Source organism: Delphinapterus leucas, chromosome 1, assembly GCF_059928025.1.
Source record: "Delphinapterus leucas isolate spDelLeu-1000000601 "Yukka" chromosome 1, BTC_Dleu_Yukka2, whole genome shotgun sequence".
Taxonomy (NCBI): domain Eukaryota; kingdom Metazoa; phylum Chordata; class Mammalia; order Artiodactyla; family Monodontidae; genus Delphinapterus; species Delphinapterus leucas.
In genome coordinates, this window is record NC_143129.1 from 82,512,211 (window position 1) to 82,526,516 (window position 14,306).

The 14,306-nt window shown below is 48.1% G+C and overlaps 1 protein-coding gene across 1 annotated transcript; it reads right to left on the minus strand.

Moving 5' to 3' along the window:
• Window positions 1-132: 132 nt before the first annotated feature.
• On the minus strand, window positions 133-7,329 carry CA14 (carbonic anhydrase 14). Its single transcript, XM_022564239.3, has 11 exons — window positions 6,563-7,329; window positions 4,554-4,574; window positions 3,410-3,589; window positions 2,764-2,906; window positions 2,442-2,537; window positions 2,180-2,246; window positions 1,825-1,982; window positions 1,596-1,716; window positions 1,356-1,376; window positions 1,146-1,230; window positions 133-1,023 (listed from the first exon to the last, which is right to left on the minus strand). Exons 1-11 carry the CDS (start codon window positions 6,615-6,617, stop codon window positions 960-962), a joined length of 1,011 nt encoding a protein of 336 aa, XP_022419947.1. The 5' UTR covers window positions 6,618-7,329; the 3' UTR covers window positions 133-959.
• Window positions 7,330-14,306: the final 6,977 nt, after the last annotated feature.

The following is a 14,306-nucleotide window of genomic DNA, read 5'->3' on the forward strand; positions in this document are numbered from 1 at the left end:
GGTGCTGCGGGGAGCTGGCCCACTCCAGAGCTGCAGTGCCACTGGGGGAGTCAGCCTACCGTGACATCGCAGGGAAGGAGGGCAGATTTTTTTCTAGTTTTTAATTGGGGGATGTGGGGGGGGGCGGGGAGGTTTTCTATAAACTGTATCATTTTCTGCTGAGGATGGCGTATCCCATCCTTTTAATCAAGGTGATTGTGATTTTGACCAATAAAAAGGACTTTATAATTGTGGGGGAACTTGGCTTTAAAAGGAGGGGATAACATGTTGATTGAGGTTTCTGCCCTCTCATGTCTCTTTTCCAACCTCCCTCCTAACCTGGCAACCTCTGGTTCCCTCCAAGCATAGCTTTGATACAAGGGCAGAAATCTGGGCTGGGGGTCTAACATGTCAGAAGCTCTGGGTTAAGCATTTTCCAGCAGTGGATCTCCCCTTCTCCAGGATTGGGGTGGAAGGAGTTACTCACCCATTCTTCCTTTTCCATACCCTTTGCCCACCTCTGCTATCTGAGACATTAAGGAATTCTCCCATTCTCAAGAGCCCCCAAAGTAAGGCCAGAGGCGGGGTCGGCAAATTTAATTTCCTAATATATGGAGGGAAATAAACATAGCAGCAGCAACCCTTTTTCCTAAGGGGAGATCTTGTACTATATCTCGGGACAGGGATACAAAGATGAGGGGGTGGGGGACTTTGGGGCACATCCCCAGCTTCCCCTACAACTAAACACAGTTCACCCTCTGCATTGTCAACATAGGGCTGTCCTTATCTACATGTTTTGAGAGGCTGAAGGTTCTGTTCTTCCTTGAATGAGAGCCTGTCCATACCTCTGTGTAGGGGCTGTCTGGAGGAAGGAGGGATGTCAGCCTACTCCTACAGTATTTTCTGGCCAGTCCCTGCACCCCACTTTAGAAGCTCCCTGATAGGCGAGGGGAAGCCATCTGTGGTGACCGGGAAGGAGTCTATGCCTCGGTGGCTCGTGCTGAGGTGAAGACCACACTTTTCCGGTTTCCCAGTCTCTTCTTCCTGAAAGGGAGAATGGTTCGTGGAAATGGCTAATGTCCTAGGCGAAACAGATTCGAGGTGGAGTAGGCGAATGTTTTTCAATGCCAAAGAAAGGACTGGAGGAATGGAGAATAGGAACTCACCGAATCTTTCTAGCAATGAAATAAACAGCCAGCAGAAGGCAGAGACAGCCAACCAGGATTCCCACTCCCAGACTCAGCATTTCACCTGGGAGAGAGAAAGATGGAAGGTGTCAGCCTAAGACTAACATAGATATTGAGCTTTTCCCTAACTCACTGAGGAGAACCCTACCCTGCACTCCACCCCTCGATACATGGGTAGGCCTGTCTTACCTGTGGTATACAAGGATCCCACTGTAAGGGAAGAAAACTTGCGTCAGTGAGACTAGATCCCCACCCCAGTTGGGAGTAGCACACTGTGCCAGTACTCGGGGTTGGGGCGTGGTTCCCAGTCCAAGCAAGTCCTGGAAATCCCTTCCCCTGTTAGCCTTCTTTTCCTTCCCAGGGGTTCCCTAGTTCCTGCCATTGAGTCCCCCAGTTTCCCGTCTCCTTTTCCGAGCCCTGTACAGTTACCTTGGATGAACGAAGCAAAGACCGTTCGCTGATTGAGAGGCTGGGGGGATCGGTAGTTCTGTACCAGGAGCTTAGAGGGCTCCTCTTCCGTGGAGAACAGTGTCTCTTGAAGCTTTTCCAGCTGAGAAGTAGAAGAGTGGGATTAAGGGACAAGTGGCACTCGCTCTCGGGAGTGGGAAAGGGTTTGAGGTTACAACTATGCCTGCTGTCTCACCTCTCCACCACTCACCTGTCCTATTGAAATATGGGCCCTTCGACTGAAGACTGTCCAGAGCACACTCTGGTAGCAGGGCGGTGTGGTGAGCGAGCCATTGTAACGGAAGTACTGCGCCAGCAGTGGGGGGAACAACTCTCTCAGGTTGAAGGGAGGCACTGAGGTCTTCTGATCTGGGCAAGAACAGACTAGGACTCATCTCCCTCTCACTGCACCCTTGCTTACCTAGACAGGGTTCCTAGAAGCGAACACCCTACCTACCTCCGGCCCCAACTCACTGCCTCATTCCAGGCCTCTCAGGCCTTTTTGAGAAATTTCCCTGAAGCCTAATTGATGTTACTTTGTCTTAAGATAGATTTTTAGGGCTCACCTTTATGCCTGATTTCATGCAAGTGACTCATAATGTGTTCATAAGCTGGATTCTTAGTCTCACCCACCTGTATGGGGAGGAAAGGGTGAGAGAGTTCGGGATGAGTCCACGTTTGGAGTAAGACATTTGTGTATAGGATAAATAGTCAGAATGGGTTGCTGACTTGTCTTGGGAGGGCGACCAGCAACAGACATGGGCAAAATAGGACTGAGGGATACAGAGGAAGTGGAGAGAGACCAAGGAGGGATTGGGGGCCACTGACCTCAATGAGGATGCCCAAGACAGCCAGGCCCTGAGGCCTCTGAGCAGCCTCACTTAAGCTTTCGTAGGAATCAGAATCATAATGTACGATGTGGAGCTGAGGGAGGGGAGAGGGAATTGAATCATTTAATGTTTCTCCACCACCCCCTCCCAAAAGCTTTTATCCTAGCCACCACCACCACCTCTAGCACGCCCTAAATCTGTCCCACAAAGCTTGCCCTTTTCCCCCAAGTATGACTTTTCCCAGTTTCCAGATCCTCCCTTTCCCCTGGCACCGACAGTGCCTACCACTGTGTCCTAATCGAGGCTTTGCTCCCTGGTACCTCTGCAGCTGTGGCTTCACCATTGATCTGGTGCTCTGACCCCCCCGGGGATCCTTTCTGACCCCAGTGCAGGTGGAGCTGGGCAGCTACGTATTTTCGGGGAAGTCCTTCCAGATACAGGGTAGGGGGCAGAGAGAGTTGCACTGTGAGGGAAAGAGAGCGAGTTAGGGTTGGTGGACGAATGTGGATATGTTCCCACCCCTGGGTTGCCACCACTTTGGGGAGATTTGGCCAGCCTTTTCTGTCTCCCTGCACATCACCCACTTCTTCCCATAGGCCACTGCTTTTCTTTTTTCTTTTTGGCCGCGCCCTGCGTGTGGCATGTGGGATCTTAGTTCCCCGACCAGGGATCAAACCCGTGCCCCCTTGCAGTGGGAGCTTGGAGCTTGAACCACTGGACCACTGGCTGGAAGTCCTAGCCACTGCTTTTCTAGTAAAGATCTAGTCAATGCTATGATGCTAACCCACCCATAAAGCTTGATCATACACATTCAGTTCCCATCAGGAGCCTGATCCCCATTCTCATGTCTCCAAATTTATAGATGAAGCCTTCTGAGAATTTAGAAGTTAGGAGAATGCTTCTTCACTTCTGACTCCTAAGATTGGAACTGGAGCTTATATCTCCTTGGAGACCTGGTCTTTTTACCTGTGTGGCCATTATTGTGCAGGTCCAAAGGCTCGGTGCCAGGCTGTTCATATCCATGGGGCTGCAGAGGTAGCAACTCAGGGTCAAAAGTCACACTGCCTGTCTGAATGTTGATGGGGGACTGGGCGTTGCTTCCACACTCAGGGTAAGAGTCTGGCCAGTGGTCTTGACCATGTGGACCTGGTGAGGGTTACCACAGACATCTGTCCTGTCCTCCAGCCCCTAACCACCCTTCAGCAACCCTTCACCCAGCTTTACCCGTGTGGAGGCAGAAATGCACTTCTCTCCACCCCAGATGAAGCCCCTAGGTGTGCGGGGCTGGGTGAGCAAGGAGCCCCTGCTGGACTTGCTGCTGCAGTCCCTTCACCTACGCAGAGGCAGTGATGGTTCCCCAGCTCTCCTGATGAACGGGGAGCAGTTGCTTTTACTTACTTGTCCTCTTGTTGGAAGACAAGAAAGCTAAATGAGAGGAAGAGGGGATGGATAGAAAGCCCGCATACCCAGAAAGGTGGGATTTGAGTAGGAGCAGGAAAACTGGGGAAATGAAATGGTCCTAGAGAGGTAGGGTCTTCTTGGGAACTCCCTATCAGGTGGCCTTAAGATTCAGATCTGCTGACCTTCCATCATTCACTTCTTGCTTTCACACTGGACCTTGCATTGACTCTGGAATTCGGTTTAAGTTATTAATCAGAAACGCAAAGGAATCGGGTTCCACCTCTGCCAGGGTCACAAACTGTCCTGCCGACCTCTTCCTCACCCCTGACCTCAAGCTCTGTCCCAATTCCAGATTCAGGTGGGGGTAGGATCCATCAGGATAGAAAGAGAGCCAGGAGGAGAATTGGCAGCTAAGCTTATGGCGCCTTTCCCCACCCAGTTCCCTTTCCACTCCAGCTCCCTCACTCCCGCACAGATTGACTGAGGACATAACTGGCTTTTCTGCTGAATCAGGGTGTGTGGGATTTGATTGTTAGAACAGCGTCTAGGAATCATATATGTGAAAGCTGGGGCATGGGGAGTCGGGGAAGGAAGGAGCTAGGGTAAGAAGCTGGAGGAAACCTCCCAACCCACGTGGCTAAGTCTTCCTGCCAGGTGAAGAGGTCCCAGTGGGAAAGGGGCGTCGGTAGGCCTTGGGTTTTGCTCTCACCGTCATATGTCCAGTGTTGACCTGCAAGGCAGAATAATTTGAGTTACAGCCAGTGCAGCCTGGGGCAGGGCCCTCCTCCACCCCGCCCCCCTTTCTCCTCCCTCTGCTCTAGCACTTCCCAAAGGAAGCCCTGAAACTGGACACCTCGGTGGAAAGGTCGAGGGGGGGGCCCTATTTAAAATCACCAGCCAGGCTGTGCTTGTGCTCGCTGAGTAAAGGGGGAGGAGAAATGAAAAGAGATAAAGCCAGGAGACTAAAATTAACCTGAATCCAAATGTGCAAAATACCCAACCCTCACTTTTCTACAGCCTCTGCCAAGCCAATCTAACCCTTAGAAGATGGGGCTGAGGTGACGGTGTAGGGTTTGGAGGAAAGGGACTGGAACAAAGAGAGGGGCAAGGAGTTCACTGTGGGCGGGCAGTGCTGCTGAGGGGAGAGGGCCATTATTCCTTTGCTTGGAAGCATTGCACGAAAGAAGGCACTGAGCTGTGAATTAACATTTAAGTTCCTCCTCTGGTCCCAGGAACTCTAAAGGAAACTTTCCCCATCACCAGGAACCTCTGCTCCCTAGATTCCCAGATGGCTGGGGAAGGTGGGAATCGGGCAGGGTCCGCTCCACGTTGAGGGTAGTGGGTGGGCATAGGCCGCCAGGCTGGCAGGGACAGGATGAAAGTGAAGCGTTGTGTGTGGAAAAGGGCACTGCCAGCTGGGTCACATGCCAGGCTCTCGTGCAGTCCTGTCTCCAGCTAAAAGGTCGGGGGTCTGCTGGTCCAGCTCTCACCCAGGGCCAAACTGCTTCAAGGGGAAAGGGAGGCCTTCCTGCGGGTTGTCTCTGCATTATTCAAACTGCTAGAAACTTTGGAGAAAAATTCTAACTTCCTCCCTGTCTCTCTCTCTCTCTTATTCCCTTAAAGAAACCCCTCAGACTTCTAAGATATCCTTTATCTCATCATTGGGCTCTTCTCCTGGCCCATCCCTTCGTTCAGACAATTCTGAAAAGCAGCGCAAGGGAGGGCTAGAGGCAGCCTCTCACTCACCAGCTCAGTGGGACACTTCAACAACTCGAATTCCCTGGTTCTGGGTAGGCTGAGAGCCTTGCCCTTCCCCTCCCACCAAATCCTCAGCACAGTAGTTTTACATCTCTTCCTCCTTTTCCCCAATTTGTTCCTTTCTCCTCAGGTGCAATTTACAGCTCTCCTCGGCTGGGTGCCCCTCACCATCATCTTCTTTGTGTTCCCCTTCTGCCCTCTAGATACCCCCCTCATCCTGTTCTTCCAACAAATTTTAATTACACACCTGCTATGTGCTAGGCACAGGGATCACAAAAATGAGGGCTAGGGGTTCTGGGGACATTCCTGGAGCACCTCGGCCTGTTCCCCCCCAAGAGTCCTTCCTCCTCTCCTGGGAGTTCCTGAAAGTCCTGTGTAAATTGTAAAGGGCCCAAGAGTGTTGACTGTTATTGCTACAGCTTTCAGGAAAAACCGGGAAATTAGTCGCCCCATAGAACCGAGAGGGGACTTTGGCCATGAGGTTCATAGTCAGGGATCAGGGTGTGAGTTTGGCAGGAGGCAAGAGTATTCCCCCCACCCCATCAGTCCTCTATCCTTTCACTCCAGGCCTCTTTGGCTCCCTAATTGGATGAGTTTGTAAATAAAGAAGACCAGGAGGGTTGCCTGGGACCAGGGCAGTGGGGGAAGGAGCTCCGGAGAGAATTTGCAGCCTGCAAAGTGACTCCTGCAGTGTGTGTACACATCCTGACCCAGGCTAGTTTGCGCACACATCCTGACCCAGGCTAGTTTGCCCCCATCCCCACTAACAGCAAGGCTGGAATGGCAAAGAAAAAGAAGGAAAGTGGCCTCCTCCCCAGTCCGTCTTTCCCCCTGCATCCCTGAGCCTATTATTCTAGCCCTAGGCTTCCTCTTACACTCCTCCTCCTCCATTAAGCATGCATGGCAACATGTGTACATCAGCACACACAGACACACACACAGACATCCAGATGTACCTACCCCCGTTGGCAGCCAGGGTCCAAATCACCTCTAGCAGGAGCGTGAAGAACAACATGGTATCCCTGGAAGAAACACAAGGTACTGGGAGTTTGGGGACTAGAGGACTAGGGCAGGGAGACGGGGGAAGAGAGGAGGGGAGAGAGAGAGGCGGAGGGGTGGGGGAGAGAGAAGAGAAGTTTCCTGGAGTTGAGTGTATTTATCTTTTTCTCTTGCTTTCTTTGTGCCTCTGCGGGCTTCCAGGGGATTTGGTTTTCAGTGGGGTACCGTGAGTTTCTGGGTCCCCAGGATAAATCTCTCTCTGCCTCTCTTTCTGCCCTCTCTTTTTTATCTCCCTCTGCAGTCTTCACCCCACTTGCTGGCCAGCTACTTCACAATTGCCTCCCGCTTTTAAGGTGGCTCTGGACGGGTGTACGTGGGGAGTGGGGACTGTCTGGGTTGTTGGCGAACAGCTCCTTAAATAGCCGATTAAGCATGCAGGATGGCCTTGCTCAGAGCGCAGCGCAGCAGGTTTCACAGGGGCCCTGGCCCTGGCTCAGGAGCGCAGCTGGGGTGAGCTCTTCCTTCCTCTGCTATTCACACAGACACTGTTGAGAAGGGTGTCCCCTGGAATGGGCGGGGGCAGGAACGGAGGGTTTGGGGGTCCGATCCTTTGGGGTCCCATCCAGCTCCCTCAGGGTTTCTTATTCCCCATCTGGCTTCTCCTCTGAGGAGCAACTCCCTGGATGGTGTAGGGCAGATGGTGGGAGGACCCGTTCCCCACGCCCTGCAGAATGTGAGCGCCCTGGATTAGGAAGAGTGCAGAGTTAGGAGAGAGGTAAACGAGAAGGAGCTGGGAGACTCAGGGTGCGGGTGGAGGGGAGGAAGTCAAGGACCAGAACGTGGGGTGTGGAAAATAAGGAAGAGAAGTGAGGCAAAGAGAATTTGTTTGGAGCGATCTCCTTCTCCTGCGCCTGTCACCACCGGCTTCCCACGGTGAGGCTGGGTCCACGTGCCTGTGTGGCCTGGGAGGGGGGTGGTTTTGTTTGCTGAATAAAGACCATTTGTGTGCCCAGCGGGGGGCGGGGCTGCAGCAACACCCTGGAGAGACAGCGGCTCCAACTGTGAGGCCCAGCCATCTCCCTCCCCAGGGAGCCCAGATCTAGGGCGGCTTTTGTCACCAAAGAGGACACTGACCCCTGGCACGGTGGCCAGGGCAGGAGGAGAGACGGGGTGACCTTAGAAACAATCACTACCACCATCAGAAAAAAGGCGGACTCCAGGGAAAGAGAGGGAGGGAGCAGAGAGAGACCATGTGATCCCGTTGGAGTGGAAGAGGGGCCCAGGGTCTTCCCTCCTGCCCGACAAAGGGCTGAGGCAGGACTTTTGGGACTGAGTGAAACCTGCCACCAGAGAACTGGGCAAGTGGAGCATAGAGGCTGCCGAGTCTCAGGAATGTGGGCTGGTGTTTGTTCCCCCACGGGACTGGAAATCCCGATTGGAATGTACATCCTAAATCCCTCACTACAGAATGTGAAACCCAAAGATAACTTCAGGCCAGACTTTGAAATCTCTTTTTCCTGATACCCTTCACCGGAGTCACAGCCAGAAAGATGCACCCGTTTGAGCTCCTTCTGCCCTCCTTGCTTCGGCCAAGTAGCAATAAATAGCCAAAACAAAGGGAGCGGAAGCTAAATAAGGGTGCAGGATAAAAGCCAAGTGAACAGAATAATGCATCTGCTAGATCATCAGCCCCTGCAGAGGCAGGAGCCTACCATGCTTTTCTGTCCACTGTGATTGATCTGGAAAGCAAAGCCATTTTGCAGATGTCATTTCCTTTTTAATTCTTTCATCACCCTCTGAATTACTTTTCCCTTACAGATAAGTTTTATGTTTCAAAGTTCCCCCAAAGCCCCACTCATCCCATCTAAGAAGAAGAAAAGGCTTAAAGTGTAAATTAGACTTCCTGGGAATCAGGACAGTTAACACAGAGGAACAGAAAAAAGAAAGAAAGCAGAGACATCTTTTGCAAGGTAGGAAAGAAGAGGCCCGGACAGAATGACCTCTGCCAGGACAGAGTTCCCCTGGAGTGTCTGGGGCTGTGATGCAGCCTCCCAAGGTAGGTAATGTGTCTTACCAGGCGCCACCTCCTGGTTGTCTATGAATTTTTTAATTTTTAAAGTTTCAATTCAAAATGTTTTGTGTGTGATTCCTTCTGGGAAGTGTTTCACTACTGGTGGGCTTTGGGATTTTGCCTACACAACTGAATAATGTTTCACAAAGATGTCTTAGCCCCAAATCAGCACCTTCCCACTTCTGAGTGAGCAGTCCCTCCAGGCCCTCATGCTTCCCAAAAGGACAAAGGCCCTGGTATCTAGGAGAGAGGGCGAAAGGAGGCAAACTCCAGGCACTTGCCTTTATTTATTTATTTTTTAAAAATTTTTATCGGAGTTGCCTTTATTTTTACCTTTGGCTTTACTGTGGATATTCCTGTTGTCACCAGGCTGATTTGGAGTAGTGTCAGGAGGACCCCTACATGTTAAAAAAAAAAAAGCCCCCCACAGTTGCTACTCAAACTCTGACGCCTTTGTTTTAATTCCTACTTCTCCCTCTAGCCCTTTGCTCACTCTGGGGTTGGCTGAAACCCTGCTAAAACCAAGTTCTGCTGCCTTCTGGCGCCATCTCCTGTCCTTCCAAATGCAGTGAACTATGAACCAGTCAGAGAGTCAAAGGTATCCAAGAGTGGTGACTTTTGGGTTTGTTTTTTCTCGCCTTGTTTTATTTATTTATTTACTCGGCTGTGCCAGGTCTTAGTCGCGGCACGTGGGATCTTTGTTGTGGCATGCATGTGAGATCTAGTTCCCTGACCAGGGATCGAGCCTGGCCCCCCTGCATTGGGAGCGTGTAGTTTTAAGCACTGGACCACCAGGTAAGTCCCAAGGGTTTGTTTTTTCCTTAAGAGGTCCTTTTTTTTTCTTTTTAATAAATTTATTTATTTATTTATTTTTGGCTGCGTTGGGTCTTCCTCTAGCTGCGGCGAGCGTGAGCTACTCTTCGTTGCAGTGCATGGGCTTCTCATTGCGGTGGCTTGTTGCAGAGCACGGGCTCTAGGCGCGTGGGCTTTAGTAGTTGTGGCACGCAGGCTCAGTTGTTGTGTCTTGAGGGCTTCAGTAGTTGTGGCTCACGGGCTCTAGAGCGCAGGCTCAGTAATTGTGGTGCACGGGCTTAGTTGCCCCGCGGTATGTGGGATCTTCCCGGACCAGGGCTCGAACCCACGTTCCCTGCATTGGCAGGCTGATTCTTAACCACTGCTCCACCAGGGAAGTCCCTTAAAGGGTCCTGTCTTAAAAGGATATTTAAACTTACTAAATACGGTAAATAGTCTAAAACACCTTGCAGTAACCCACTAAGTGCTCTGAGTTTGTGTGGTGGGGAATATGAGAGTTTAGCGAGGGAGGGAGGCAGATCAAAAGGAAAGAGGAATGGTCAACACAGGAATTTGCTCAAACAGTACAGGTGGTGACTAATTGCCTAGAAGAGAGAATCGATGAGGAGACAGAATTAGATGGATTCAGTTTCCTAAAAGGGCAAGCAACTTTGCGCCGTGAGTAACATAGTAACATAGAGTAACATAGTAACATAGAGATACTCTATTTTGATAATCACATTTATTATCACACGCTTGTCTGCTAACACACTGGTACTGAAGGCCCTTAAGCAAACACAAAAGCTTTCAAGAATTAAAGTCAAAGTAATTTGGGGGAGGGGCTGGTCAGAACTCTGGATCATTTTCTCGGTTTTCCAGTTCACATCGCATGACAGATGCAGTATGAGAATCTTGTAGACAGAAGACAGGTCAAAGTTTGTGGTCTGAAATGTTGCAACTTTAATTAAAAAGGAGTAACTTTGTGTCATGCATTGATTCCATGCTCAGAACACTGCCTGGTACATAAATATTTGCTGATTGAATGAATGAGTCTAGTCACTGGAATATTTATTTACTTTCTTTCTGCCTTTTCCCAGAATTTTAGGCCAGGAGGGTCCTCAGGCATCATTTCAACTCTCTTGTTATACCCTATAAAGACTGAGTTTTGAGGGATTTATGGATTCTCCCATGGCTAGTCATAGAGCTGCTAAGCTAAACCGGAAAAAGGACATAGGTGCCATTGAACTTTCTCTTTTTGGTTTTCAAACGTCATTGTACATCAGAATCACCTGGAAAGCCTAGTTAAAATTCGGATTTCTGGGCCTCTGACCCAAGGTTTCTGATTCTGTAGGTTTGGGGTATGTCCAGAGATTTGCATTTTTTGATAGGTAAAAAGTAGATTTATTAATAACGCTTTGTAAAGAGGTTGGAGGAAAATGGGGCACAAGAGGATGGTCATGTCCCAGGTCTTGGGCAAGTTCCTGGGACAGGCTGCCAAGTGAGGGTCCTTGGCTTCACTCAGGAAAGAATTCAAGAGGGATTCTTGAATCCCTAAAAGTGAAAGCAGAGAGGCACATTCCATAGGCAGAATGTGGTCCTTCTCAGAAGGTGAGAACGGCCCAGAGACTTGCATTTCTAATAGGTCCCCTGGTGACCTGTTAGATGGTACTGGTCTGAGGGCCCACACTTGAGAATCAGTGCTCTACACCTATTGGAGGAGCAGAGGTGGTAAGGAGTTTGCTTTTTTTTTTCTTTTTTTTTGCCGCACGGCCTGGCTTGATCTTAGTTCCCCAGCCAGGGATTGAACCTGGGCCACGGAAGTGAAAGCACCAAGACCTAACCACTGGACTGCCAGGGGATTCCCAGGAGTTTGCCATTCTTTGTAGAGATTCCAGCCATCTGGAATTGTTCTTGCAGTCCCTTTTGCAAAGGTTAGCAACAATACTTTCACTAGTTTACAAACATATATTGAGTACTTCTAGGTGCTAGGCAACATGGCAGGCCCTAGAAATAAAAAATTAATGACATAATCCCAGCCCTCAAGAACTTCACAATCTCTTTAGGGGATGCAGATACCTTACCCAATTACTAGAATACAACAGTGAGAAGTTCTAAATAGTGGTAGAACAAAGTGTTATGTGAACCAAGGGGGTGGACAATTGGCAGTGAGATTTTCTTTAGCTGATGTCGACAATGTTTCCACAGGATGGGTGCGTAACCAGGGCCTATAGTTATATATGAGAACATAAAAAGTGCACTCCACAGCAGGCAGACCCATGCTTCACTGTCTCTGAGATGACGCCAAAGGATACGTTATGTCAAAGCAGGATTCTCCTTAATATATTTAATAAACTGCTTCCTCTGCAAGGAAGGATATCATGGTGCCCCGGAATTATAATAATTTGTTCCATCTGCTCTGGTGGCCTCCTCATTCTGCCTGACTTCTCCCTTTTCTTTTTATTCTTTACCATTCATCTAACTCAAATGAAGGTTGTGTTCCAACCCAAGCAAAAGACAGTAACACTTATGCCACTTCCCTTCAATAGTGAGAAGATTCTAGTTAAAGATATCTTTTTCTTTGTTTTTTAAAGAATTGTTATGTCTGAATTGCTATAGGAATAGGAATCAGATGATAATATAGCAAAATCTTGTGACGATGGTAGCTTATTACTGGTTTAATCATCCCCCAAATAAGAAGTCTGTTCTCAGATCAGATTGTGACAAATGATTTGGGTTTTCTTTGAAACCTTAAAGGAAAAGAGCTTGCTGTGCTTTCATCGACATTTTATTTGCTTCAAAATATCTATATATTTTTTTTAAAAAGAGCATGAGGGTTTCCCTGGTGGCGCGGTGGTTGAGAGTCCACCTGCCGATGCGGGGGACACGGGTTCGTGCCCCGGTCTGGGAGGATCCCACGTGCCGCGGAGCGGCTGGGCCCGTGAGCCATGGCCGCTGAGCCTGCGCGTCCGGAGCCTGTGCTCCGCAACGGGAGAGGCCACAACAGCGAGAGCCCCGCGTACCGCAAAAAAAAAAAAAAAAAAAAAAAAGAGCTTGAGTCTTGAAGGGTAAAGTGGCTTGGTTGGGGTCATGTAGAAATATTACTAGGACAAAGCAGCAGGCTCTGACAGACCCACCACTCAAAATGTAAGATACTTTAAAAACAAAACCAAAAACCTTTAAAGGAAACAGATGACATTTTTGACTCTGGCTGCTTCTGCCTCAGTTAATTCCCTGTAGCTGGTGGGGAGTCATTGCTTTGAGGAGGAAATACAAATACAAAACCAACAAACCTTTTTTTTTTTTTTTAAAGGTTCAAGTCATTTCTAAGGCAATACCTGCAAAAGTGAAATGCAGTTATTTATGAGTTCATAGATCCTGCATTCTCCCCATTTTTCTACCATCAAACATGCTTATTGTTTCATGTATTACATATATTTTATTTAAATAGCACCATCACTGGCTGGTTACAAATCCATGCACATTGGCAAGAATTTCTTTTTGTTCCTTTTTTAAAAAATAAAAAGGAAATGTTGGAGTTGGCTCCAGAATGGTAGAGAATATCAGATCTTAGCAATGGCTTGTCACTTTTCCTCTTAATTATTATTTTACAATATACAAATAATACCTGATTATTTTAAGGAAAAGAGAAGATTCCAAAAAGCAAAAAAGAAAAATAACATCACTCAAAATTCTCCTAATTAGAGATAACCACTGTTACCATTCTGCTAACTTACAATCTTTTTTCTATGATGCTATATCTAAATGCATATATTTTGTGTGTATAAATATTATTTTTTTTACAAAAATAGGACCAAGCTATATACATAATGGGCCTATAACCTTTTTTCTTGACCCTACTTTGTGAACATTCTTCTATGTCAATAAATATATATCCCTGTCAGCAATTTAAACTGCATAGTATTGTATAGTAGAAACCCAATGTGTTTAACTAATCCTCTGCCTTTGGACTGGTAGGTGTCTTTTGTTTTTAAAAAAATTTTTACCTATGACAAACAATACTTCAATCAGAATATTCTTGTTCATATATATTTACACATTTGTCCAACTCTTTCCTAGAAGTAGAATTGAAAGAGGGTGTATACTTTAAAAAAAAACTCTTTATTATGAAAAATTTCAAACTCATTCCTTTTGTTAAAGTCAGGTTTCTGGAGGTATAATTTACATGGAGTAAAATTCACCCTTCTTTTTTTTGCGGTACGCGGGCCTCTCACTGTTGTGGCCTCTCCCATTGCAGAGCACAGGCTCCGGACGCGCAGGCTCAGCGGCCATGGCTCATGGGCCCAGCTGCTCCGCGGCATGTGAGATCTTCCCGGACCGGAGCACGAACCCGTGTCCCTTGCATCGGCAGGCGGACTCTCAACCACTGTGCCACCAGGGAAGCTCCACCCTTTTTAGTGTAGAGTTCTATGAGTTTTGACAAATGCATAAAGCCGTGTAACCACCATCATAATCAGGACATCACCCTGTCCCGGACATAATTCCTGATCTGTTTCTCACCCTATAAGTTTGTCTTTTCCAGAATGTCTTATGCATTAAATTATACAGCATGTAGCCTTTTGAGTCAGGTTTCTTTCACTCAGCATTCATTCATGTTGTTGCGTATCAGGAGTTTGCTTCATTTTACTGCTGAGTTTTTCTGTTATACAGTTGTACACAGTTGGTTTATCCATTCACTAGTTGAAGAATATGTGGGCTGTTTTTAGTTTTCAGCAACCACAAGTGAAACCACTATAAAGATTCAAGTACAGGTTTTTGAGTGGACGTATGTTTTTATTGTTCTTAACTAAATACCTAGTGCTGGGTCGTGTGGTAAGTGTATGT